Genomic DNA, 27,514 nt, shown 5'->3' on the forward strand with positions numbered 1-27,514 from the left:
ATCATTGTGTGTACATGATGAATAACAGAGCATTACAAGGTGGACAAGTTTTACGAGAAGCCACGTATCTCTTTGACAGCGTGGAGCACCTCATGTATATGCGGGAGGAGAGACACTGGTTTTCCTAGAACCGTGATCTAGAAAGGAAGACGATTTCTCTTAGAATCGCCAAAGATATGATGAAAGATATGATAGCCGAGGACGTTTTGAAGATTAAACCAGCGTAGACAAACGAGTGTGGGAAAAAGAGAGGTGGAAGAAGGAGAAGAAGAGGAGAGAACAAACGAGAGAGAGAGTGTTATATGGAATTTTAACATAGCTTTAACAATTTTTCAGTCATATCGCTACGATTTCTGCAGTGTGGCAATTTACAGTGATATCTAGCACTCGGGCATCAAGCCGCAGACATGTAGCATGATGTCCCATCCAGTCACATTATCCTGACACTAGAGAGAGACAGAGACAGATATAGAGACAGAGAGAGACTTAGGCCGATATAGAGAGGGGGTTGGACAGATTCAGTTCCCCTTGAATGAAAACCAGGTCAAATTATGACGATTGAGTCATTCTGTCTAGATGCCAGAAAAGGAGAAGAAGGAAGACTGGGTGAAGGAAGCCAGCGAGACCAGCCGACCCAGGTTTAGGCATTTGATTTTCACCAAAACGTTATGGAAGAATATATGTCTGTTGTGTGTGGTGCCCAATTTTGGAAGTGTATTGATCACTATGTCTGGTGACAAAATCTTTTTCAGGGTCATACAGATCTATAGAGGGATACTAATCTAAATTGGCCCTTAAAAATTGTTTTATGTTTTGTGATGCATTTTTGTGTTTGTGCATTTTGTTGACAAACTAAAATTTAAAACCCCTTTTGCCCCTTCTTTTGAGTCATAGTCTGTGTATGCATATATGAGCATAGTAGTGTGTCTTATAAACATTTCTTTGTGTGTCATATTATGTTTTGTGAAAGTGTGGTGTCTATTTTATCACATTAAAAAATGTATTATTACTATTATGTTGACCCTTTAAACACTTTTTAATCCCATACACACTGTTAACCCCATAAGCACTTTTAAAACACACTTTTTATCCCATACACACTGTTAACCCCATAAGCACTTTTTGAAAACACCTTTTATCCTATACACACTGTTAACCCCATAAGCACTTTTTAAAAGCACTTTTCACCCGCAAACGGCTGCTGCTTACAAGTTTATGGACCATTTTAACATAGGATTTTCTTTTGACCCACAATCATTGACTGCATGTAAGTCTTTGGACTATTTTAACATAAGATTTTCCTTTACCCCATAGAGGCTGCCTATACAGTTCCAGTATGACGCCCAGTCGTGGCATACAACTATTCCAACCCCATAAAATGTTCTTAACACCCTAGAAGCATATTTTCCTCCTTAAGAATTAATTTTTTTATGGATTGTTTTCTCAAAGTCTTCATGTGTATCAATTACTGTTATCAAGTAAGTATTACATATACAATAATATTTTTAAAAATATGATGATGAAATATATTATTGCATTTTAATAGAAATATTAAGACACTGATACCGGTGTTGTTTTTTATGATATTTGATATATTTGAACAAAGGGTTTATTATACTCCTGATAAATAACAATTGTAGTATTGTATGAAAATACATTGTATTTTTTAAATGTAAAACAAATGTGTGTTCTGTACCTAATGCAATATAATGAGAAAACCATGTTTGCTCTGTACCAATGGGTGATGATCAGATCGATGTTATCTTCTGTACCACTGCTTGCATATGAGATGTTTATTATCAGCATAAGCAAAGTATCCAGCATTTTAGTTTCAGACAACATGGTTTCAGAGGAATCAGAACTACAGCCATGGCCACGGCTTTGGACATCAGAATTACTCGAGTTGATGCGAGTGTGAAAAGATTCTTGATGATATTTTGAGACGTTCGATGAGTTTGTATCGATAGCTAATAAGGATCTGTGTTTTGGAGGAAGCGGAGAATTAGGATGTGTATGAAGATAGCCCGTGGAGGAGAAGATGTTATATAAATCAGATACCCACACAGAAATACAATCAGCAATATCATATCATGAATAAGCTCAAGCATTTTAATCTGAATCGCAACGAGATCAGTTTGCCATAGGATTAACCTGGCCTCGCGCGCTCCACTTCCATGTCGCATGTAATTCATCAAGTTTGAATACGTGTTCAGGTTTATTTTTGAGTCGATGAGATTACCAGAGCTAACCAGTTTCTGGAACAAATGTGCCATCAGCGTACGATAAGGTTATTTCTGATGCGCTCAGTGTGTATTTGGCACTGAAGAGAAGGTTGTCAACGCCATGGTCGTGATCCAAAGAGTTAAATTTGTCCGGATAACTAAACATTTGACGAGAGAATTTTTAGTTTCGTTGAAAGGACATTCAATTTTCCTGCTCGTAAAAAGAACAATGGATGGATTCCCCGTATACATCTTTAAGTGTTACGTGACTGCTGTCGTTTTCTTTACTGTATCCACTAAAAGCACTTCATCGGTCCAGTTGGAGGTGTATCCTTTCTCGAATGTGCTTTGTTATCTGCTGATTCACACGTGATCACCCATATTAAATTTATGGCTAACAAACAGGCTTCAGACACATCCTACTTTCGGTCTCCCTCATACGCTGCTATAGGCATCATTTTGATACTTCTGTTCCTCGTGTGATTGTTGTTCAGTAACTGCTTCTAACACTGTAGAGGGAAGTAACTCTCTGCTCAACAATTTTGGAGCAAACGTTTTGACGAATCAAACTATCGCGTGGACAATAGTTCCTTCCTGTGTGGTTCTAGAACCACCCTGATCAACATAGTTGCTGCGCGTAGTTTTAACTATATTATGTCGTTTGAAGCTCTGGCGACATTGTGGCAGACCACGCTGTGATTGGTGCATGCTGTATAAAAATAGTTTAGATGTCGAACGTTATTAATTGATATGACGTCACCAGAGTGTAACACACTTATTCACCACCAGGATCGCCAAAGGCCCACCGAATTCTGATATCAGCTGGGTAATCTTTGAGGCGTTTGGAGTGCTTAGACACATCGAAGTGGAAAATGAGATACAAAGCCGCGAAATCATCATGCGATACATGTGTGCCCGTACCCACGTAATGATATTTCTGCATGGCGTCCATGAGCATAGTGTACACGTGAGTTTACTTTCTTGTAGCTATGAGAATAATACACTCGAGATCACGTTCTTGATACTGCCTGGTATTGATGCGGACGTGAATGCCATATACAAAAGTTGGTCGATCCGTCATGCCACTAACTGAAATGCCAGGGACACATGCCTGAGTTGTTCGCTTCCTAGATTGGTGGGTACTATCCACGATGTGGTCGCCTGCGTCCATGCAAACTGCTACATGTTAATCCAGGGTTACTGGAAGTAATGATTTTTGGTGAATCGAGCCAACGTGGTTTCTAACTAGAGTCTATGGTTTGTCGTTGGTGTGATTTTAATCTTCCACATAGCAAGCCACGTCAGAATAAACAGATCAGCGGCCGTTCGAGCCGTTTTGTGTATGTACTGTGTGGTAGAATCTCTTCCACAATCAGAGTTTGCTTGACAACTCTCAATACTGTGCGGATATTGCGGCATACTCTAAAAATGCTGCTCAGAGGGAGCATTATGCAAATAGTCCTGCCTGAATCGATGAGATTTCGCCGTGTGGAACATCCCAGATTGAAATTTGTAGTGCATGCTTATGCTAACGCGGAGGGGATGGCATTCCTCACATTGACAGATCCTTATTACTAATTGCGAGAACTGTGCTGGTATCTCTGTAGTTGTCGCTAAACATGATCAAATTCTTGATCGTGCTGACCAGTGGTAAGTAGCCATTGATCTCTTCCACGGTCTGAATCTTCTGCTGATATTGTGTTACTTGAACAGCGACTACCCGTTGTTCTGATACGTGATCTGAAATCCTCCGAGGACAGGCTAGATTTTCCCACGGACCTCAAGGAAAGTTTTGCGGTGAGGGATGTACAAATCCTCGTACCACATCTCCATTTTCTGAAGGATTGGTGATGTTCGTGTCTTAGTACTTCAAGTAATCGTACTCGATTGCCAATCGTCAATGGGCGTATCATCATTCATCCTCAGGTAATCGGGTGTAAATGTCGAGTACATGGTCTTGACTACTATTTCAGTGGAATTAGAATCATGTGGTCAATACAGTCTTTGCAGGAGACATCCCGCCATGAGTCGACGATTGTGTAGCAGGCCGTTGATACCTGGAAGTGATCCTGCTGATAGATTTCTATAATACGGCCCTTAAATCCTCAGAGACGGCTCATAGCTTCAGCTTCTGCAGCTTTGAGGGCAATAGTAGCGGCATTCTCAGCGATTCCAGGTAAGGCCGATCGAATCGTAGAAAACAACGTACGTAAATATACACCCATGATTTTACGTCGTGCAGTTTATGATTGTGTCATGTTTGATATTTTAATCCGTCACTGTTTTGGCAAACCCATTGCCCGAACGCGTCTTACACCGTTGAAAACGCCTTGCGTCCCAAGTGGAGTTAATACGTGATTCTTTCGTTGTTGTTATTCATGGCACTTCCCGACTGGTCCGACTGCCATATGCTAATTTCCTAGATTGCCTATGTGTTCACGACGGGACAATGAATGATTTGATTAGGCCGTATCTGCATCAACGATCTCAGATGCCCGTTAACAGCCGTGGAGTAAATGACGTTGGACGAGAGTGACCCATTCGCGATCGAGCAGTTGACGAGTAAACCGTTAGTTTCGGTGAAGTTCACTGATAATGCTCCCTCATACGCACCATTACCTGATAATTTAGTTCCAGTGTTGAATTTCAGGTTGGCTCCCATCGAGTGGAAGATGTCAAATCCTACACCAAAACCACCAATAACGTGATTCTGGTGCACAGCGTGGAATAATTGGGTTTCGATTTAGATGTTCGTGGCGACGTGTCCGGTGGCCATGATCAGCCTGTAAATGTCTGTGGTGATGTCGGTAATATTTTAACCGCCTGGACAGATCGTAACTGTTGTTGACGTTGTGCACTTTCCAGTACAAGAACTGATTATTGTTTGCAGTGATATTAAGATAGCTGTTCTCAGCGGAAATGAACGCAATTTTGCACGACTCATTCTGGTTTAATTCCGGGGGCGGGGGAATGTATCTCACGGTCTAACTTACCGAGGATAACTCAGATATTAGCGTGGTATCATCAATAGACATATTATATGTGTGTTCACTCTAAAACCTCACCACCATTTGTCAGTGTCAATAAATTGGTTTAGAAATGACAAGCATTTACACCGTTACACAATCAGGTCATCGTAAACAAATATTGGTACGGGTCTCGCGTGATCTGAGCAGTGTCCAGAAATTGAAATATCGTTATTCATTTCTGTACAAATAATAACTGCCTATTAGAACCTAACAGTAATTGTAATCGCTCAACGATCTCGGATTGATTTTTTGCAGTAACGCATCGAAGCGCACCTACCAGTTATCTTTTTCCTCGTCCTTTTGTAATAAACCACGATATTAATCTACTGAGTCTACCCACCTACTACATTGTTCGAGGGACTGCTGGACATGGAACAGCGTTCTAATTTGTTTAAGTTGCTCAACCTGTCGTTTTTGCTCTTTTTTCCCGTCATCTGTCACGTTTGCAATTGTTTTGCCGTATCTGTTGTTTACTCAAGTTAACATTGCTCTCACTGCCGAAGTGCTAAAGTAATCATCTTGAGTATTCATTGGACGCGCTGAAATGATTTCAAATGACAGCAATTTTATGGATCAGCTATGTCTTCTAACCACTGAAAATATGAATGATGGGGCAAATAATGAATCTCTGCAATGAATCACACATCCTGATCCTTCAATCGCCGGCTCGTTTCTTCTTCATTTTCTGCAACTCCAGGTCCTAACAATGGCTGAGGTCCTGAGCTTCTGTTTTCAATGATCGCGTTATGCTGTGCACAGTATTTGCCTCTATATGTTCTATTGAATCTCTCTGTCTTGCTCTGAAAAAACTACTGGCATTGGTTATTTATTTTCCTCGTACTATATTAATGTTAAGTTAAATATTGTATCTCCAATTCGAAAATATGAACAATTTAAGAAATGGAAAAATGACAAGCAATTAGAGATCTACTTTAACACTATATAAAATAAGATAAATATACGTATCTGAACCATTGCCACAATAATATAGAGAAGGAAACGCAGAGTGAATTTTATTCTCAACCCCACACAAAATCTCAGAGGGTTTTACTCCCCGCGACAAGCACGTTACCCAAAGTCGATCGATGTGTTGGAAGAACTCATCGCGCATATATATGACCTGCTGGGGAAGTTCCCTGGATTTGCTGGAGACCAGAGTCGTTCACGACTAGTGACAGATTTTAACCATCACATCGCCCGAGAGATTATCACCCCATAGAGGTATGCGAAACAAATACACAACGAGCACAAGGCTCGAACTTAAAAACGAGATCTTGACTCGGCGAAGACGATCCATAATTAAAAACCTTCGAAAGATCGACCTTCCACATACCCGAGCACTAACACCACGACAAAACGCAAAAGCGTACGGAGGTACAGAGAAAGCATTTGTTTACCACAATCCACACGTGCTCGCGCGAGGTGTCCAAAACCAACTGCTACATCGACTGCTGAAACCATCCGTCGATCGACAACTTCAAACACATAAGGCTATCAAACTTAGTGTATCTTTTAAAGCTCATTTCACACGGACAGAACAAGTTAAACCTGACAGCTCCATGGCCTAGTAGTTACAGCGCCCACCTTTGATGAGGAAGGTCATGGGTTTGAACCACGACGAGTCATACCAAAGACTTATAAAACTGCTACTAACCGCTGCCTCGTTTGGTACTCATCATTAGGAGGTTAGTGTTAGGACTGGTCGACCTTGTGTTAGGATAATTTGAATGGGTGGGAAAACATGCTACATGTCTGTGACATGATGACCCGGTGCTAAACATCGCTATAAACTAGCACACAACAGACATCGTAGCAATATGACTAAAAAACTGTTAAACCTAGTTTAAAAACTCTAAAGATACACATACACACAGATACAGAAACAAACGGCGACGTCTGGCTGGGATCAAGGTCGGTCATCGTTTCTCGTGGTGACATTTCAGCACAATTGTCGATATCGACTGGTCGTTTATCCAACATCGCATAGAGAATAACTAGGAGAGAGGATCAACGTAGATCTATGAATTTCGAAAGTAGAAATAACAGCCATGCGTGGAGATAAATTTGTCCAAATCCCCAAAACGATTATGCGACTAAAGCGTACATACGCGTTAAAAACAATGATGTTCACTATTTGGTCTGGGCAGTGCTCTTTATGTTGTATCCTGCTGAGGATCCTATGGATCGCGTTTCCAACTAAAATGAGCATTTCGATAGCATTCAAGCAACCCAGATACAGTTTCCTGAGGAAGTCAGAGATGTTCCAAAATTTTAAGCACACAATTATCCTTCGATCAACGTCTTTGGTCAGGAGGAAACAAGACTCGGGAAAAAGATTGCACGGTCTATCCTATGCTGATATCAAAATCGACCAGCATCAATTTACTTTATCATTGGCGTTTGATGTGGATCAAGGATTTTCGTCGCCTGTGCCCTCGCAGTAAACCAAAAACATTAACAAGGCTCATTTCGGCTACAAAACTTTGCAGTGCTGGTCATTGCAGGAAAAGTTGAACGAGCATATGTGATGGGATTATTTTAAGGAAACACAGGCTGTTCAGATGCCCAGGAGGTGGGGAAATAGTTTACGTTTTGAAAACATAAAATTGTTCAAAGTTTTGATATCATGTTTGATTCGGAAGCGATACTGGAAAAAGTGGAGCGGCCTCATCCTGATCTTGATTGATTGTTCAAAAGGTAGATCAGCAGCGATGATATCGATAAAAATTGTCATCGCCGTATCGACAGCCTTGTGGTTCTGCTTGCGTCGTTTGGTTCTTTGAACTCCTCTTGTCCCCAGTATCAGACGAAAATCCAGGACCGCTGATTCCGCTCACGCAAAAACAGTATATGTAAGCGGTTTGTTGTCACATCTGAGAAAATTATTTCAAACCGCACGATAAGAAAGTCAAATACCATTGTCACATCACCGGACGTTATCGCGTTTCTGTTCGTGACCATCGTAACTTCCACTTCAAGGTTCCAGTGTTCGTTCCGGTGATCAGTCATAATCAATGTGGGGACTTTATCGTGGAGGTGCTGAATCATCCACGAGTCAGACAAATCTTAATATCCGTCCGAACCAAAATCATATGCATTCCTAATAAGTTCGCAAGGTACATGTCGTTCTCGGTTGGACCTTCACATTCATAGACAACTTCGAGTTTATGTCAGCGCCTTAGGAAGAAATAGCCGAAAATTGTCCTGCCTTTGTTCACTTCGACGAGGCCGATCCGCAAAAATAATTTTATTCAAGAAAGGATGAATCCTTATGAATGACTCGATGTCTAGTCGCGTTTGATGCAACACTTCTTCCTGTCCCACTTAAATCTGTTCAATATCACCGGCGACGAATACAATAGAGCACCGTTGGTGTGGCAAAGATTTGGTTGCCAGACTCGGTGATTACTACGATGTGTATCTGAAAACGGATGTGCATTTACTCTCAGACGTGTGGACACCTGCCTGAAACATTAACGGCTAGACACGCTCTGGTACTTCTCCTCCCCCTGTTTGGTATGGAATGCACTGCTGAAGCAGAGTAGAGTACAACTCAAACTTTTTACAGACCAAAATATGATTCTGTTTACCTAACAGATGGTACGATGAAGAGATTCCGTCGTTAGTATATATAAAAAACACGCCGTGGCCATCAAGTACCTGTCAAACTACGATCTAAGCAAACCGTGTACATCGTTTATCCAGAAAAAACAATATGTACGACTGGGCTATATCGAAGATTCTTCCTGTGGACGTTTTAAACTGGAGCACCACATATTAATGACCACAGGAACGCACGGGCGGTTACGTCGACGACACATTATTTCGACAAAGTCTACCTGATCTATCCTGAACAACTTGATGAGCTCCACAACAATTATTCATTCTCCTCTTAATAACGTCTGGTCGACAGTGAGATACTGTCTTCGGAGCAAATAGCGCAGAAGGATGAGTTCGGTCTGATGAACAAGACCAAAAACACCTTACATAATCGACTGCTCTAACAAGCTCAAAAACACTGACTTTTGCTGGGCAGAGTTCGTCGCGCTTTAAAGTATAATCAGTCATCATGGAAGAAACGTGACATTGACTTTAATATTCATCACCTTGCAGCTCGAAAAGGATTTCTTTAAGCTCATAAACAACAGCGTAGTTAGCATGACCATGGAAAATATCCAAAAAGGAAAAGTAGAAATCGTCAACGATGTGAACCACCCTAATAACCTTGTCTCGTCAGATGCTTTCGTCCAAATAAAATCTTTGACGACCACCTGGTAGCCATCGAATTGAGAAAAACACATCTGAAACTCGACAAACCTGTGTACATTGGAGCAGCTATACTCTATCTTTCCAAAATGTGCATGTTGGATTTCCATTATAACTTGATCAAGTCATGGTATGGTGATGGCGCACATCTACTCGTGACCTACACCGATTCTCTCGTCTACGAGATTCAAACGGAGGACCTTTATCAGAATATATTTGACTATAAATGACTATTCGATCTCTGCGACTACCTGTGACATAGCGCATTTTACTGCGCAGAAAAAAAAATGTCCTGGGCTTTTATTGGTCTGCGCTCCAAAATGTACTGTATCAAGATGGACACGGCCACGGTGGAGAAAAAGGCAAAAGGCAGTTAAAAGACCGTCGTCAGTAAAATTTCCACGGTCGATCATTACAGGGAGGCGCTGACTGGTGGTGAACACGATGAGAACTTTCAAATCAGAACAACACTGGATTTCCATGTTGCTGGTCAATAAACGTGTGTATGCCCCTTCGACGATAAACGATACTGATCCGACTGCGTTTCAATGTAGGCATTAGGAATAAAACAAAATCAAGCCGCGGTCAATTCCTGTGATATAAAACACACATCACCTCGTCGTTTATGTTTATTCACTAACACCACAAAGGTAAAGAACAACATTGATCTGATCACCAACATAATTTTAGTCTAGAACTCCCATTTTACAATACAATTGACATTTGGTTTTGTATTATCTCTTATTGTTTAAAACACGTTTTAACAGAAATTTCAAAACCGTATATCATTTGTCATATCTTATTATTGATGTTAAACAGGTTATATGGAAAAAGCAAAACGAACCTCATGTTCTCACCGTTGGTAAGTTTGTCTTCGTGGACGATCCAAGTTATGCAATTGACCACATATCTCATCGCCAGGAGTGGAACCTTATCATTGTGAAAGTCCAGCCAAGACACGCAGGAGTATACGAGTGTCAAGTCAGTACGAAGGAAGATCTCAGGAGGTTAATACAGCTCAATGTAATAGGCAAGTCATTCCAGGGACAAATACTTCGTTTATAGCCTTTTCAATCGATGATGATTAAATTCATCCAGTAGTCATTGATCTTTCTCAGCATCTTTAAATTTAAAATGTGGTCTTATTTGATGGTAAATCTGTTTTATTGTATTGAAAAAAGAATATCAAAAATTAAAATTAAAAACAAATATAATATACGTTATGTCAGTGAAATGATTTCTTTCGAGTTCAAAACAAGAATATCCAACACTTCCGGTCTCTTTCTTCATACTTGGTCTGCGCATGACTAGTGTATTCCTGGAAAGGTAGAATTAGACTTGTGTTGTGACTTCTTGTTTTAAGCTACTCCCATTTGGCGGATCGTATTATTCAATAACCCTCTGTCCATCTGTCCGCTAACGTTCCTCTTTTCCGCACGATAAATTAAGCATCATCCATATTTACTAGTCCTTAAGACTAGTTGTCCTTTGGAGTAATGAAGAAATTCTGATGATTGAGAGGGCATAGATCAATGTAAAACAAAATTCCGCACAATGACAGCATCTTCACATGACGCAGTTGGATCCTATTTTGTGCACTGTTTGCACTTGGGGCCAGAAAAAGCCTAAAGAAAGAGGTCTGATGAATTGGTTTTCAAAATGTCAATGGCCATGGTTATGAAAAAAATCAAAAAGTGGTTTTCACACAAATAACATTATAACTCATCGTCACCTACCGGCACCATTCGTTCTAGATAGTAGATAACTAAGTAAGCAATAATCGTGTTGATTTTGACATCTCGATGGCGAGACTAAAGTTAATTGGGACTGAAACAAATAGTTCCTTCGCAAACATTAAGTTCTCGACCCATAAATTGATAAGTTTATATATTGCTTAAGAAAGAAGTCAGGGTCATATTTTTCTTGCATAATTACTTAGTTCTAGACAATGTTTCATAGCAAATGTATGTGGCTAGTTTAAACGTAAGTGTGGAAGAGACTTGCTGATTTTTAGGTCAAAATATGAAAGGTCATGTTTATTGTAACTCGATGCAAAAATGGTTTGGCAGAATGACTTTTGTTGTTGGGTACGTTTTTTCATCAAACTTTGCGCATGGTTGGCAATTATAGTAATAGACACACCTATATATTTGGGTGTCTGGAGGTCACAGGTCACGGTGGTAATGACAAGTCTGATACAAAAGAAAGGTTTTGCATAGTAACATTTAGATCTAGACCGCATCCATGACCAAAGGCCTAGGTCATAGAAACTCATTGTTAAGTATTCGAGATGCCATACTAGTGCCTACATAAAGGACTATGAAACATGGGACTGCTTATAATAAGCCTTTACAGCACTCTTGTTAGGTGTATTATTCAGCCTTGCGCGCTGCCTGATATTAATTGAATAATCATGATACACATTTCCTCCTGCAAAGAGCTAGAAAATAAGACACCGGTGCCTGCCTCTCTCTCTCTCTCTCTCTCTCACTCTCTCTTCAGAATAGTCGCAGGTGCATATCAAGTGAGTACTTTGTAAATGAGTAGCCCTTGATTAGTATGTCCTTCATCATATGAGTGACGTAAAGAACCAAAACTAATCGTTCACATTTGTTTATAAAATGCTGCACCTGATTGTTTATGCTGCTATCAAGTATAGAGTATTTGTTTATATTTTGTTTGCGTTTCAGATAAGCCAGCACCAAAGAAAGATGGTAAGCTATTGGAAATTCCATTTCTTATAAGCCTACTTGATTTCATAAAACTATTTCATTATCTGCTGAATTTACATCATGTCGTCCCAAATAACTTTATATAATTCAAACGCATAATCGTGGAGACATCCAAATGTAATTAAAACCCAGTTCACTTTATTGTTTTCTCCGCTTGCTTGAATCAAATCACCATAATTTGTATGTGATACATAAAATCACGTCCTAACCTTATCTTATACTTTTTTTGATGTTTAACACTATCGAAGATCCTCTATTTAGATTATTTGAATCTGAGTGAAAATTTATGTTTTAGTAAAATATGCTTAAGTTTGAACTTTGATATTAAATACAAGATTAGAAATAACAGAGAGACAAAAGAGGTACGCTGTTGATAAACGCACATTTGTACTTGTTTATTAAAATTCTTGTCCTCATCGTCACTCCCGCTATCAATCTATTTCTTACCATCTTAGTTTGATGTGTTTTTCATGACAATTAATTATTCGATACATGTGTATACCTCGCTAAGATAGCATATGTTGTGCGTTTTATGCGGTATACACATTGTTTTTTTTCCCACATGTCTTCTGCATTGAATTTAGCATATACATGCAATCAGATGCATGTACTAGAGTATTCACGTCACTTCTTTTGCTTTTCAGGAATTGCAATTTCAGGGAAAGAATTCGTGGATAAAGGTGACTCTATTATTATAACTTGTAACGCAACAGGAGAAAGCCGTCCTCCCGACGATATTGACTGGTTCAAAGATGGAACAAAACTTAAACCGGATGCGGTTAGAAATATTTATATCGAAAAATACAGTTTAGTTCACACAAAAACACTACATAGCACATTAGAAATAGAAAACAGTGACATGTCGGACTCTGGAAACTACGTCTGCCGGAGTTCGGATTTACTGATCACAAGCAAGAATGTTATGGTTTTAAATGGTAAGTTAAAATTATATTCTTAAGTACTTCTTCCAAGGACAAACTGAAGTTACTTACTGTTTACAAACTATCCGACTCTTTTGGCAGGTTCTCCTTACGTCCCCTCAAATTTCATTTGACAGTTATGTGTATATTATATACTTACTACCATATTTGACCCATAAAAGTAAAATAATATCGATACAATATTTACTTATGAATGAATCAGAACCATTAGCACATTTTACCAGGTCCCACATCTGTATCTCTTGTCAGTCATTGTTACCTGCAACATTTTAGGCCTCGTCAAGGTAATTAAAATTGTAAAGGGTATTGCTATTTGTAACCTGTTTAAAGCTTAGATGTGTGAATGTATGAGAAATGGAAGTGAATAATTTATTTTGCCACTTCTTTGTTGTTGTTCTTGCATTGCTCTTCGAGTTTTCAAACGTTTTTTAATCTAAGAGTAATTTTGAATCTTCATTCCAAATCATTTAAATATTAAGTATATTGTGCTTTAAAAAGGTTTATGAGTACCAAGTGCATGCATTGTACATGCTTCAGGATTTGATGAAAAATAACATTCCTGCTCCGTCTGCTTGATGACCGAACTTCACAAACAAAGTTATTTTATTATTGCGCACATAAAGTGTTTAAAACCAAGTTTTCAACATTTTTGCATCCACAATGCGAACAAATGATTGTTTATATTCTTTGTTCATTCTTGCAAGGGCGGAGAAAACAGTATACACAGAACGTGATCAAGTTGATCATTTTTCTATAAACGTTTTTCTTGTTTTCGTTTTCTAGTTTCTTCGAATGTTTGAGATTTTATTTAAATTGAACTAGAGCAAAAGTTAAAGTAAGATGAACACGTTATTATTGTTGTTTCACGTAAACTAAATGTGGTAATAGAGTCGGTAGTTTAACGATTGGTTCTCCTTCATAGTTTCTCCCAGTTGTGCACAACAATTCAGAGCAAACGATAAAAAAGAAACGGGTCAAGTCAAAGCGCGTTTTTGAAAATACCTTGTATTGCGTTACTGGATATTGTATTCTTCCTTTTCGTGTAACTACCGGCATCCATTGTCACCTATCAGTGCTTTCCACTGAAGCAATTTCATAAAATCTCTCTAAACCTAATAATTAAATATTGAGAGATATATGTATATCTGAACATGTTAAATAGTCTATCTTATTAAAATAAGTAATCGAAAAGAGTGAATGACAATAAACTTTGTAAAATTTAACCAATGTAATATTTTTCCATCGTATTCAAAGTGAAAATGAGAAAAACGAAATTACGGTATAGCGAATTAAATCCCGAAATAATCCAAGAATTAGATCCGACACAATTTCTAGTAATTTAAAGTCCTGAAAAAATTTAGTAAAAGTTACGAAGAAATCCGACAACCGAAGGCATCACGTATCTGTTATTGGTTATAGAGTGTTGATGTGTCAACAATCTTTTCTTTTAATCACAGCAATATAATTCCAGGTTTGAATTCCCTATCAATTCCAGTGAATGTCTTTATCCAAGAAGTTTATGAGATCACTTTTGTATTTCCAGAGGAAATAATCACTTGAATTTAATTATTTGAACCAAAATGATAAATTACATTTGGTCACAACATAATTACAACTTCAAAATACTCAGTTATAAGATTATATGGTTCTCTACTTGACCTCACGTCACAATTAACATTGTCTAAACAACGATTACATAATGGAAAATAACCTTCAAGAATGATCCTGATGTTTACAAAATCAAAACCATACCCTGGATTACACAGGAAATTCCAAACATTAGACCAAAAAATAATCATATTTACTTCTTCTATTAAAAAAGATCCTGATATTAAGCCCATACACAGAGAGAATTATGCAGCAGCTATGGTTATTTGTATATATATATATATATATATATATATATATATATATATATATATATATATATATATATATATATATATATATATATATATATATATATATATATATATATATATATATATATATATATAACACTTTCCTTCATAAAGAAAAGGAAATATATACGCAATATAGCTCTCCTTTTACTATAAGCCAAATATACCTCTGGTAAAATATGACATATGATGAAATCTCATGAATGGCACAAAGTATGCATGAAATAATATATTTATATTCACGTGAAAGAGCATCTGCTATTACACTGTCTTTTCCCTGAACGTGCCTGATGTCAATATTTTATTTCTGCAACATCAAACTCCACTTTAATAATCTCAAATTCTGCTTCTTGTCTTGCCGATGAAAGTAAGGGGATATGATCACTAGACACAATAATTGGAGTAGGAGCTTAACTAATGTAGACCTAAAACGTTGTAATGCCGATATGAAAACCAAACATTCCTTCTCAATTGTGGAATAATTTCTGTGGTGCCTATTTAATTTAGTAAACAAAATAGCACACTAGACGATCAGCACCATTTTTGTCTTCTTGAATCAATACCGAGCCAATCCTCACATCACTTGCATCAACATACAGTTTAAATGACTAACTGAAATTTGGAGCTGAAATAATTGATGCACTCTTAAGTCCACTACCTGATCAAAAGCCTCTTGACACGTTTAAGACCAATGAAATTTAGTTTTCTTGATCAATAAATTTGTCAGGGGTTCAGCAATTATGGAAAAATTGGAACCAAAGTTCCGATGGTATCCAATCATACCCAAAAATTGCATCAGTTGGTTTTTACTGATATGCACAGGGAATTCAAAGATATCTTTGATCTTACCTTCCATAGGTTTAATTTGTGCATATCCCACAATATGTCCTAGAAATGTTATACAAGCAAGGCACAACTCGTCGCTAAATAATCTTTCCAGGTGTCATTTTAGATGCTGACATCATCGATGTAAGCATCACACTTATCTGGACCAGATGTAATCATGTTCAATAAACGTTGCATAGTGCTAGGCGAACCTAAAATCCCAAACGGCATCACTTTATATTCATAAAGTCCAGCTGCAGTACCGAATGCCAAATTTTCCGTTGCCCTTTCCGTCGGTTGAATTTGCCAAAATCCTTTCAATAGGTCAAATTTGGTGACGTACTTTGCATTTTCAATTTTATCAATGCAGTCATCGATTCTTGGCAATGGAAATGAATCCGTGTAAGTCACACAGTTCACCTTTCTATACTTATATCTGTGCACATGCGGAACGTATTAGCGTGATTCAGAACAAGTATACATGGTGAATTCAAATCACTTTTACTCGGTTCTATAAAATCATTTTCCATCAAATAATGAATTTCTTTCTTCAAACATTCCTGTTTGATAGGGTTCATTCTGTATGGATGTACTGACTGCTGATTGGAATACTTTCTGATAAAAGAAACTTTATGAGCTAAGAAATGCACGTCAGCAGTACAAGAAACATTTTTTATGGTTTCTACTTTATATTCATCAAAATAAGTCTGAACGTCACTATGGATGCAATTCTTGAATTCTTCAAGTAATACTAGTTACCTTAGATTTTCATAGTCTTGGTCACCTTTCTCGACTAAGCACCACCTATCAAATAACTGCTCTTTTTCTTTTGTAAACTCGACATGAGTTTGTCCAGCTCCTTTTTTATAGTTCCTGAATTTTTGTCGATAAGCCTCAAAGACTAACCCACAACCCCTGAAGACGCATTCCTTAACCAGATCATATTAGTACTCTGCTGTACTGGCAGGGAAGCATATATGTATCCGGTTTTGCCAAAAAAGTACACTTTGTAATAATGGAACTCAGTGCTCTCTTGGCCATTTCGAATTTTTAGTCATTTCTTTTCACAATGAGGAAAATATTTATCTACTTCTTTTTCTCTAAAAGTGGGCACTACCTAATATTCTTAGTAACATCAAAACTTGAATTTGTATGTAAAGAGGAATGTGCTTTTCACTTTCCAGCTCTAATTCGCTAAATCTAAATTGATATTCCCTCTCTTCCTTTTCTCTTTGCATCTACTTTCGTCTCCCTCGCACCAATTGCATTTGCATTTGTTTCTCTCACTCCTTTTTCTCCAATTGCATTTGTTTTTCTTCTTTCTGTAACTGCATTTGTCTCTCTCTTTCTCCTCTTTCTCCAAATGCATTTTCCTTTCTCTTTCCTCTTTATATTTTTGCTTTTACTTGTCCTCTTTCTCCAATTGCATTTGTTTTTCTCCTTTCTGTAACTGCATTTTTTCTCTATTCTCTTTGTCCGATTGCCTTTTCCTTTTTCTTTATCTAATTGCCTTCACTTCTACCTTTTCTGTTTTTGTAGCTCAAGCTATCTTAACTCTAATTCCATCTTATATTTTAATTTTAATTTCTTTACTTTTCTGTTAGAGTTTTATACAGTCTTACTAATCAAATCCAAAGCACTTTTATCCAAAGCGTTCTTTTCCACCAAATATTGGTAAAAAATATTTTTTATTTCTTGCTTCGTGAAAGAAGCGTTTGCCTCAGAAAGATCGTGTTTTCTAGCAAACTGAATCTTTTTTCAAGAAGTCTAATTTGTTCCTAGATTGGATTTGAAATAAAGATCTCAAGTTCAGAAGACATTGTAAAAAGCTTGTTGGTTTCACTAAAGATTTCAAAAATGTAAATAATATCTGAGATTTAGAACGTTCCAAAACAAAGTGAATCAAAATTTCAAAAACAAACTTTTCTGAACTATTTTAGCGAAATTCATATCCATGACGAGTCTCCAATTTTCTGTTATGATCTTATGCTCTTAAAATAAGTAACAGGAAAGAATGAGAGACAACACGCTTTGTAAAATTTAACAAAAGTAATTTACCTCCCAAGAACGAAATAAACATTTTTAAAACTAACAAACAAGCAATTAAATTAAATAAAAGAACATTCAAACTCTTTTTTTGAGATCAGAACTAATGATTTTAAACACTTATCAAAATAAAATGTATTATTCAGTTTATGCCGTGGTCATCTATTTCATCGTTATACGAAATCAATCTCTACCGAACTGAAACCTCTTTTTTGGTGCAATGCATGAGGATTAGCATTTTGTACATCATAATAGATATGTTCTCTTTCATATATACGTTCAGACTTTCTCTTACTTGTTCCCGTTTTCATAATGTAATTACTTTGTAACATCCATCGCTTATTTTGAATGCATGTCCTACTTGCAATGTTAATGCTTCTTGCGTATATTTCAGTGTCAGAAGTGCATGTTATTAGCTTGCTATTCTCCATTTAATTGCTTGTTTCTCCACAAGAAGACGCTCTTTATCAAGTGCAATATAGATTAGAGACTTATTATGTCTTACTCCGTACAAGTCTATTCGAACTGTTTCCCTAGCGTGCCCATATGCCCGATATAACGCAGAACGTATCATATGATGATATTCGTCTTCCGTACTTCCATCCATATGTTTTCTGTGTCGTTTTTGCAGAATAACTCGAACTATCCACAACCTAACATTTGACAAACGTTGTAATTGGCATGCATTTGAGACAAGAAAGAAAACAACTTCCTCACACAAACTTGGCTTATGTATCATATACATTGACCAATACTTTTAAAGTGCTTGCATTTATGATAGAAAGGCACTAGTGATTTATTTGTTTTGTTTGGGAGGTGGATGGTTCAAGGTCAGGTTCACGGTACTTTTAAGGAGAAATAATGGTTTCCGTATAATCTTGTCAGTATATTTTTTTACATACTTTAATAATTTTATTAACTGAATTTTGTTAATGGAATGCAATCGACCCATTAATTTTAGGGTTGAAAGGTAAAAGGTCAAGATCAAAGGAACTTCAAGAAAGAAAACAGTTGTCATGAAATTATTGAAGTTCATTGTCACAGACCACAAGCAATCGTTGTGGCTGTCTTGCGTTGGAGCCGGGGAAATGCATCATAGAATATTTCATCCTTTTCTGCTGTATTTTCTGCCTAAAACCCTTCCATTCTATTCATTTACTGAGTTTTGTTGAATTCGGGCATCATGATCTTCTAACTTGCAATTCTCTACCATAATGAAATTTTGATGACTTCCTTCATAATATATCATTTATGTGATGAGCCTAAACTCCGCAATTTTGTCTTCTCAGAATCTGAAGATTTCATTTCACTCATCCTCAATCTCTCATCCTATGGCATTGTATCTTATATTCCTTCATAATATGGCATTTATTTGATGAGCCTCAACTTTGCAATTCTGTCTTCTGAAGATCTGAAGGTTTTATTTCACTCGTTCCTATCATACGTTAACGATCTTTGTTCGTTACATTCATTATCGATGTATACATCAAGTTTACGCATTAAAGTGCGCAACGTCAGCGGGTCCAATAGGTCATTGGTGACTAAGCATTGACAAATCGACGAAGCCTCATTAATGACTTCTGGTGCATTGTTGCCCTCGCGGACCAACCCCAAGAGTGTTGTCAGCCAATTGACAAGGTATTGAGGGTCATAATCTCCAACCAAATCTGTCTCCTATTTTTGTTCTTTGTTCTATGTCTGTAGACAGTTTGCTATTTCAGATTCAGATTCGTGTGGGGCGCATATGTGGATTGTAGGAGGGTTCAGTTGCGTCTACGAATTTGGATTCGGATTCGGGTTCGCGTAGACGTGATTGCTGCATGGGTTTTCCCTCTATTTTTCTTAACTTCTGCAAACATTTTCTTTCTCGCCTTTCTTGAAGTCTCCAGATTGATCTATAACAAACACTTTATTACAATATTCGAGAGGTTTGTTTGCACTCAGTAACTTCTCTAAATTCCCACCCAGGCCATTTGTTGCCCAATGATCCCGATGTCTTTTGTGAACATGTATGGTTACTATTTGGAGTGTATGTTTAGAACGGCGTATCATTATGTGTATGCCCTCTGTGAGATCTTGCATTATTCCGAGATAGCATGAAGCCATAACATTGCGGATCATTTCCCGGTGTTCGCATGCAGCTTTACGGTGTCGCTCCTCGTACCCTGTTATGATTAACTGGCAGGTTTAGACATTATTTATATCATACTCGTTTAAATTATCACCTCCAAAACTACTTGCGTGGTCCAGCAGTCAAGTCAATAGTGAGGAAACGTGACTTCTGCTGGGTGGCCACTGCAAATATGTTCAGAAGTTCATCCCGCTAATGGTCGACACCTCACCAAGTCCAATGAACGCCGGTAAGGTCTTTATCTTGAAATATTTGTATCATTAGGTGGGTGTGCCTAGCGATGTTACTTAGATGACGGCTATGTTTTTGTGTCGGCCACAGGAAACTATTTTCGCTGTGGTATTTTTGTGTCCAGCCATCACACGATAAGATTATTCTTAATCAAGGTCGTCGGTGAAAGGAGATAAATTGACTGTAGAAAAGAAATCAACGGTGGAAGAATTGCTTGTTTGTGGCGAATGAAGCGCTACTGCAAACTCTCTGAATACACTGGTGAAATACGCATTCCTTGATGCAATTATAGCGGTCTTTGAACATGGCTCGATATACGAATTCATTCTACTAACCAATCATAGCCTTGGGAAGCACCTATAAATTGTATGATGCTGCCTGTTACCGACATGATCTTGTGATCAAAGCATCAAGTGATATCCGTGAGCGTCAGCGTGCCGATATATATCTCATCCATGTATTGAGCTCTATCAACCCTACACTCTGAGAATGAATTTCTAAATGTATCATCAAAGGCGGTTTGAGGGCTAAGATTCTACTCGTTAGACAAAGTTAACGTACCGGAGGTAAAGTACATTTATAAAATAAACATAGATTAGATCTTACAAAAAGTCTCCAAAGGTCACTCACGGAGTTGCTCTTCTATGGACATATAAACAAGTACTGTTGCAATTTACCTGTCTACACCAAGAAAGATCTCCGGTGTTTGATTTGATGTGAGGACTCCCAAGGAAGTTCAATAGGTTGATCTTTTGTTTCTTTAACACGATGTGCATCCGGAAGAACATACAGTTCGCGTTAACTGTTCTAGATGATGCCAGTAGATTAAAGGCCGTTGACGCCTAAAGATGGAGCAAGTAGTGCAGACGTGTTTTAACGTATCTATGCATATTCACTGCTAACATGCCCGCGGTTTGTACATATCAGTCCAGGTAAAGACATTCTTATATATATATATATATATATATATATATATATATATATATATATATATATATATATATATATATATATATATATATATATATATATATATATATATATATATATATATATATATATATATATATATATATATTAACAACGATGCCAGGATTAAGTGGCTAAATTTATGGGGAAATTAGAGGTTGCCAAACTTACGTTTACCCAGGTGTTAACGGTATTTCCTGGTTTGTTGCTGGTTATCGATCGCAGGAAATAACGCGCATTCAAAACATGGATTATATCAACACTTTGATAGTACCGCAATACATACTGGTGATGGAATGTAAGTCGTCCGGCAAATATGATTTAACGGGGAAGTATGCCGATGAACTAAAGTCTGTCCTGGTCCTGTATTGGTGAATATTTCCAGTACTTCAAAAACTCCTTGTACAAAAGTTTTGCCCAATTGATCATCGAGGATCTCAGTTTGTTTAGATGTTTTAGGGCCACACGAACACCGCTGTTTTTTCAGACTAATTGTTTAGTGGCTTAATCAAATACACATAGAGAATATTTTGAGTGGGTTCACGGGAAATCCGGCCTTATGACAGAAACATTTAATATTTACTTGTTTGCACTTTCTGAAGGAGTATTGCTTTTAAACCTTAGTAATATAAATTTTATCACCATAGTGTGTCGAATTCTTAATCCAATGGCCTGAGTAGGGGTGCATACCTTTCTCAGTGTCAACGTCATGGCGTTAAGGAACAATTGAACAAACTGTAGCGTAATAGTTGAACTAGTTACAAAAATTTCTAATTAAAACTTATTGCATAGCGTGAAATGATATTTAGTTATTAAATACTAAAAAATTAGTTGACATTGTTCAATATTTATGATGCAGCTTTTGTTATAGACACATATCTTTTAACTGTGTTGTGGATAGAATAACTTAGTCCATTTTTCCGTGAAACGGATTTTGTTCTCAGCATGAAATAATCAAACAATAGCAATAAATACATGATGTTGCCAAAATTGTATTTCATTATTATAACATAGTCTCACTAAAACAATGATACAGAATAGCACGAGCTTCTCCCTCCTCTATCACACACACACACACACACACACATATACTCTTGACCATGTCTACTCAGCCCTGCACTCTGCATTATGTCTGACGCTTGTCAATCTCACAAATCTCTGCACACACACACACACATACACACACACATGCACACACACACACACACACACACACACACACACACACGCACACACACACACACGGAAAGAGCGCATGACTACCTAGTAATGTCACATTTCATATACATTTATTTTCTTCCATCGTAGAGAAAATGAAAAATGAAAACCATAAAATTAACAAACGTTTGCATAAATTCGTAGGAGACTAATATCCAAAAACATTCGCGTCGGAATAAATAAAAAGGTTTTACTATCCTTCATTGTGAATAATATCAGGTTCGGTATTTTGGATTTAAAACATTTTGATACATTGTGTTATGTACAAAACCGACATAAAATTTTATAAACAGAGTACCTTATGCCTCAAATGGACATCATGTACGGGGCAAAATATCCCTTTCAAACTCTCTACTGTTAAATATTATTTCCGTCAGCCTGGCGATAGAGAAATGCTTATCTCTCTTCTTTGTAATTCCACTCCTGGACATCAGTGGCATACTGATTTTGTCTGGCAATGCTATTTTTTCCTTAACAAAAGCAGCCCTTTTTGATAAAATTTCCCATTTTTTACTTATCTCGGATTTTTATTATTGAATTCGTCATCAGATTTCGTAATCAATGACTTTCTCCTCACTCTTCGATTCTTCGTCCTCGACCGGTATCTTCTACATTATGAGCAAATCGCTTTGCACGTTCTTCTAGGTCTTTCTTATGTATGAGCCATCCACATCGTCTGATACTAACGAGGGAAAATGAGGTGTGGATGCAAGAACCCGACCAAAGTGTTTCGCAAATATCGTCAATTACATAAGAAACAAAGGCTAACCACAATTTACACTTAATACGCAAAACGTGTCAATAAATAATTAATTTTCTTTCAAAACCTAAAGTAAAATTACCGTGCAGTTAATGATTCTTATATTATTTTTTTGTTTTTGAATATGAGGTGGTGTACATGTTTTCCGAAATTTCTGGGCAAAAATTGTAAATGTAAATAACCAGACAATATTGTTGACTACTTCCTACATATAAAAGTTGACACCAATTGACATTCTTTAATTCGCCTGAATGTACCCGATAAAAATACCCTTGAAGACAAACTCGCAAGAAAGTATTGAATCAAGGGTCTTGAATATTTTGCACTACATTATCACGTTACGTCAGTTTCCTAGGTACAATATACTATGAAACGACATCGTTCTTTCTCTTCTTATTTTCCCAATTAAACCATTCGTATTATCTGTAGGATTCAGCGGACTAAAAGCCTTGATTATAACATGAAAGATAACCAATTATTAATTTTATCATCTTATTTTTTGAAAATTTCAATTTTATTTAAAATAAAATTTAGTTTAAGGAAGAAAAAAATATTGTGGGTGTATAAAGAGACAAAGGGATTTGAACCTTGTGCGCTCAGATAGCTATTTAATATTGTTAACAATGGACAACCGTATGTGCTACCGAACCTACATTGTTGCTACTGAATATTTTGTTGTACTACATAAATTTTCCACACATTGCAGTAGTTCACAAAACTAAATTTGTGTGTGGTTGACTTTGGCTTTTCATTCTTCCTATGGTCATAGAAATTATAAGTGATAACAAATATTTGAAATAATGTATAACATATATATATATATATATATATATATATATATATATATATATATATATATATATATATATATATATATATATATATATATATATATATATATATATATATATATATATATATATATATGACACAGAGAATATAATCTCATATATATATTCAAATATTTTAAAATGTTTAGGCTCATTTGTTAATCAACAAAGAATAATTATATTGACCAATTACGATAAATACATGAAAAATTATATTCATTTCTTCATTTTGTCCATGTTTTCAAATTTAATTTACTATTGGGGATTAACATACCCAAAACACATTAGTTTCTCCAGAATCTATGAAAAAGTTTGCAAACATTTTTTCTTTAGTCCAGTATCAGTCACTCTTGAAATTGGTAAAATTTATTTCGCCTAACCATGACGTACGAAAATTTGACGTCATACTTTTGGTGTGGTTTTCAAGCTTTTCTCGCTCAACAGCATAAGGCCGGTTTTAGCATGAACTTTTCTCATTTCCATATTAACTGCCAGAACATCGATAAGAGTCCTGGACGCATTTTGAAGGAAATTTTACATTTTCAAATGGCTATCATTCTATCGATATTATTGCTTAACGAACAGAAGATCTCAAGGTGGGAATGCTTTAACAGTGGAGTTATGAAACTCATTGAATAATGTCCAGCTTTTGCGAGCTAAGGCTCAATGAGTTTCATAAATTTAATATTAAATCATTACCCATTTGAGATTGTTTCTGTCTTATAGTTTTGATTTTAGTAGACATTATTTAGATAGAAAGGTGAACGAATATTTTCGTTCACTATGATAGACGTTGTACCTTTCATTTGTTGTACGTAAAATATAATCCCAAACAAAGTTTAAACTAGTATTAACGTTTTAAAGTATATTATATTTTTCTTACAAATTTCTTTACAACATGACATTTTACGCAGAAAAAAAATAAATTTCAACACAGAATGTCCAATGAGCGCGATGTCGCATTATTTGATGCAGTAGCCGCAATAGTGTAGCAGGTGAACTATGTTTACGTAACCTAACATGTCACTTTCATTACGCTGTTGCAATATTCAATTTAAAGAAGGTTTACTGGATACAGAAATTCCTATATTTACTGTAATGTATGTGTGACCGGATATTTGAGGTATTTGATTTGGAACAGTAGACTGTACAGAAGATGTAAACAAATATCTTTTTGAGTCGGATTTGCATTACATATTTACCTTGTATATATGCTGTGGTTGGATAAACTTCTTTCAGTTGGGAGACCAGTTTATGTTCACATTCATCTGTGAGTGTATTTACTTCTGTAAGTTAACGTTTAAACGACGCTTGTGCATAGGACGGATTCTATGTTACATATATACTGCCCCTCCATTTCCACCCAAACAACCCGCAACACCCTTTGTTTTACTTCTTGTTGTTGTTCTTGTTATTGGGTGTTACGCCATGTTTTATATAATGATATTGTTATTCATGACATAACAAACCCCTGTTGGGTATATAAGCCATATTCAGACAGATACGACCGTTTTTCCCCAATTACCTTTCATAAAATGATTTAAAACATGGCCGCCAAAATTTTCAGTGAAACCCAAAAGTTCCAGAAGGGGTTTTAAAATTGTTCCCATGATCACAAGCCAATCTGTAAAGAGAATAATGCACAATAATGTCTTGGCTTATTTGGACCAATCAGAATCATATAAAGCGATATGTAACACGTTATCAAAACTATGAAAGTGCACATACTGCAGGAAAACTATACCAACTATGTCATAATTTGTAAATCATCACGACGTTTATGCAAGTCAAGAAAGGGGTGCTTTGCGGCAGCCTCAATATCAATGGTATGTGCCATACGGAAACGACACTCTTGTTCAACAGTAATTACTAGTGCTGTTTACATCTGCTTGGATCATGTATGAATCTTGATATAATAAAATATGTAAAATGTGCCCTAAGTCGATGATGTCCCATATGAGCTCAAAATAGTCCACCTCAATATACTCCACCAACCATCATACTGCCGTTAGCAGCGCTAAATCCAATAATTCTAAACATTTGGATTGCTTATATCTCTCAGCAAACTATGCCATTTAGAATTATTATTACATTACTTATTATATACATATCCATACAAGAATCCGTACAAAGGTAATCACAACCTTCAAATAATAATTTTGCTCTTTCAAATATTGATAGTACTTCTACCAGACAATAATTTGGGTATTCTCTATGTTGACGAGTATTAATTTTGGCAGTTTGCACGCCAAAATTGTTCATTCCTTGTTTAAGTATATTTTAGCTATGAGAATTAAATGACATGCAAAATCCCCACCCCAAACAAGAAAATAAATAAATAAATAAATAATAAAATTGAATTGAATACATGCTTTATACACGAGTCAATCTCGCTATATTGGATGATAATAGAGAGATGTGTAATTAATATTAAATATGCATGTAAGTATTGATAGGCCTTTAAGCACACCGCACTGGAAATTACATTAATGTTCAAAGATTTGGCTTTTAAAGATCTTCATCTATGTTATCGTCTCGATATATTTTATATATAAACATACTGATATTAAAGATAATTAATCATATTTCACCTTATCAACATATCCTCACACGTTTTGACTTTTGTAATTGTTTACACTAGCCTGATGTTAACAAGTTTGAATTGTTAATAATTTTGAAGACATTTTGGGAGTGAAATGTTCTATAGGTGGTAGGAAATAATGGAGACAAAATAATATTACTAACGAAAGTGGCAATATGCTGAGATGTAACACCATGTCTTTGTGATAACACTACTTACCCAAATGAGCAGTTTTTAATTTTCTTTATGTTTTAAAATCTATTTTATATTTGGCGTCTTTGTTAAGCTTTGTTTTGAGTTATGTCAGTTGTTTAGGGGCTGAGGTTGCTGTACTGATCATAGACCATAAGTGCTTATGGGATGGTCCGTCTGTCCTTCCGTTAGCATAATATTATTATTGCTACTCCTCTTAAACTATAAGGATTTTCCGTCACACATTCATCACATGGCCTAGTTGTTCTTTAATGAAAATTGTTCCATTCAGATGTACATTATGGCTGCCAAGGTGGCAATCTTGAAAATCTTACTACCTCTGCTCCTGCAGAATGGTTGATTATGGCAACATGGGATTTTCACTAAGAGACTTTTATGATGCATGGTTGATCATAAGTGCAAATGGAATCGACCTCTTATCGATTATGGCTTCCAGCGCAGTTACGTAAAAACTATTATTATCGTTACTCCTCCTGAATGGAAATTCATCTTGAAATGGGATTTTCACCAGAAGACTTTCCTGACACCTAGCTGATCACAAAAGAAAATGGTAAATAGCTGGTGTTCAATATGGCTGCCACAGCAACCATCTTGAAACTCTTGTTAACTCTACTTCTCC

At 36.6% G+C, this 27,514-nt stretch overlaps 1 protein-coding gene across 3 annotated transcripts in view; it reads left to right on the top strand.

Moving 5' to 3' along the window:
• Positions 1-27,514, top strand: part of LOC149770182 (neurotrimin-like) — a 180,580-nt gene that overhangs the window by 144,882 nt on the left and 8,184 nt on the right. For all 3 annotated transcript variants that reach the window (XM_089949281.1, XM_089949282.1, XM_089949283.1), the window contains 3 exons: positions 10,337-10,547; positions 12,208-12,231; positions 12,894-13,184. In XM_089949281.1, the coding sequence (XP_089805407.1) occupies positions 10,337-10,547; positions 12,208-12,231; positions 12,894-13,184 (526 nt within the window). The remainder of the gene's footprint in view (positions 1-10,336; positions 10,548-12,207; positions 12,232-12,893; positions 13,185-27,514) is intronic.

This window comes from Sinohyriopsis cumingii, unplaced genomic scaffold, assembly GCF_028554795.1.
Source record: "Sinohyriopsis cumingii isolate HCF-2022 unplaced genomic scaffold, ASM2855479v2 utg002530l, whole genome shotgun sequence".
Lineage (NCBI taxonomy): Eukaryota > Metazoa > Mollusca > Bivalvia > Unionida > Unionidae > Sinohyriopsis > Sinohyriopsis cumingii.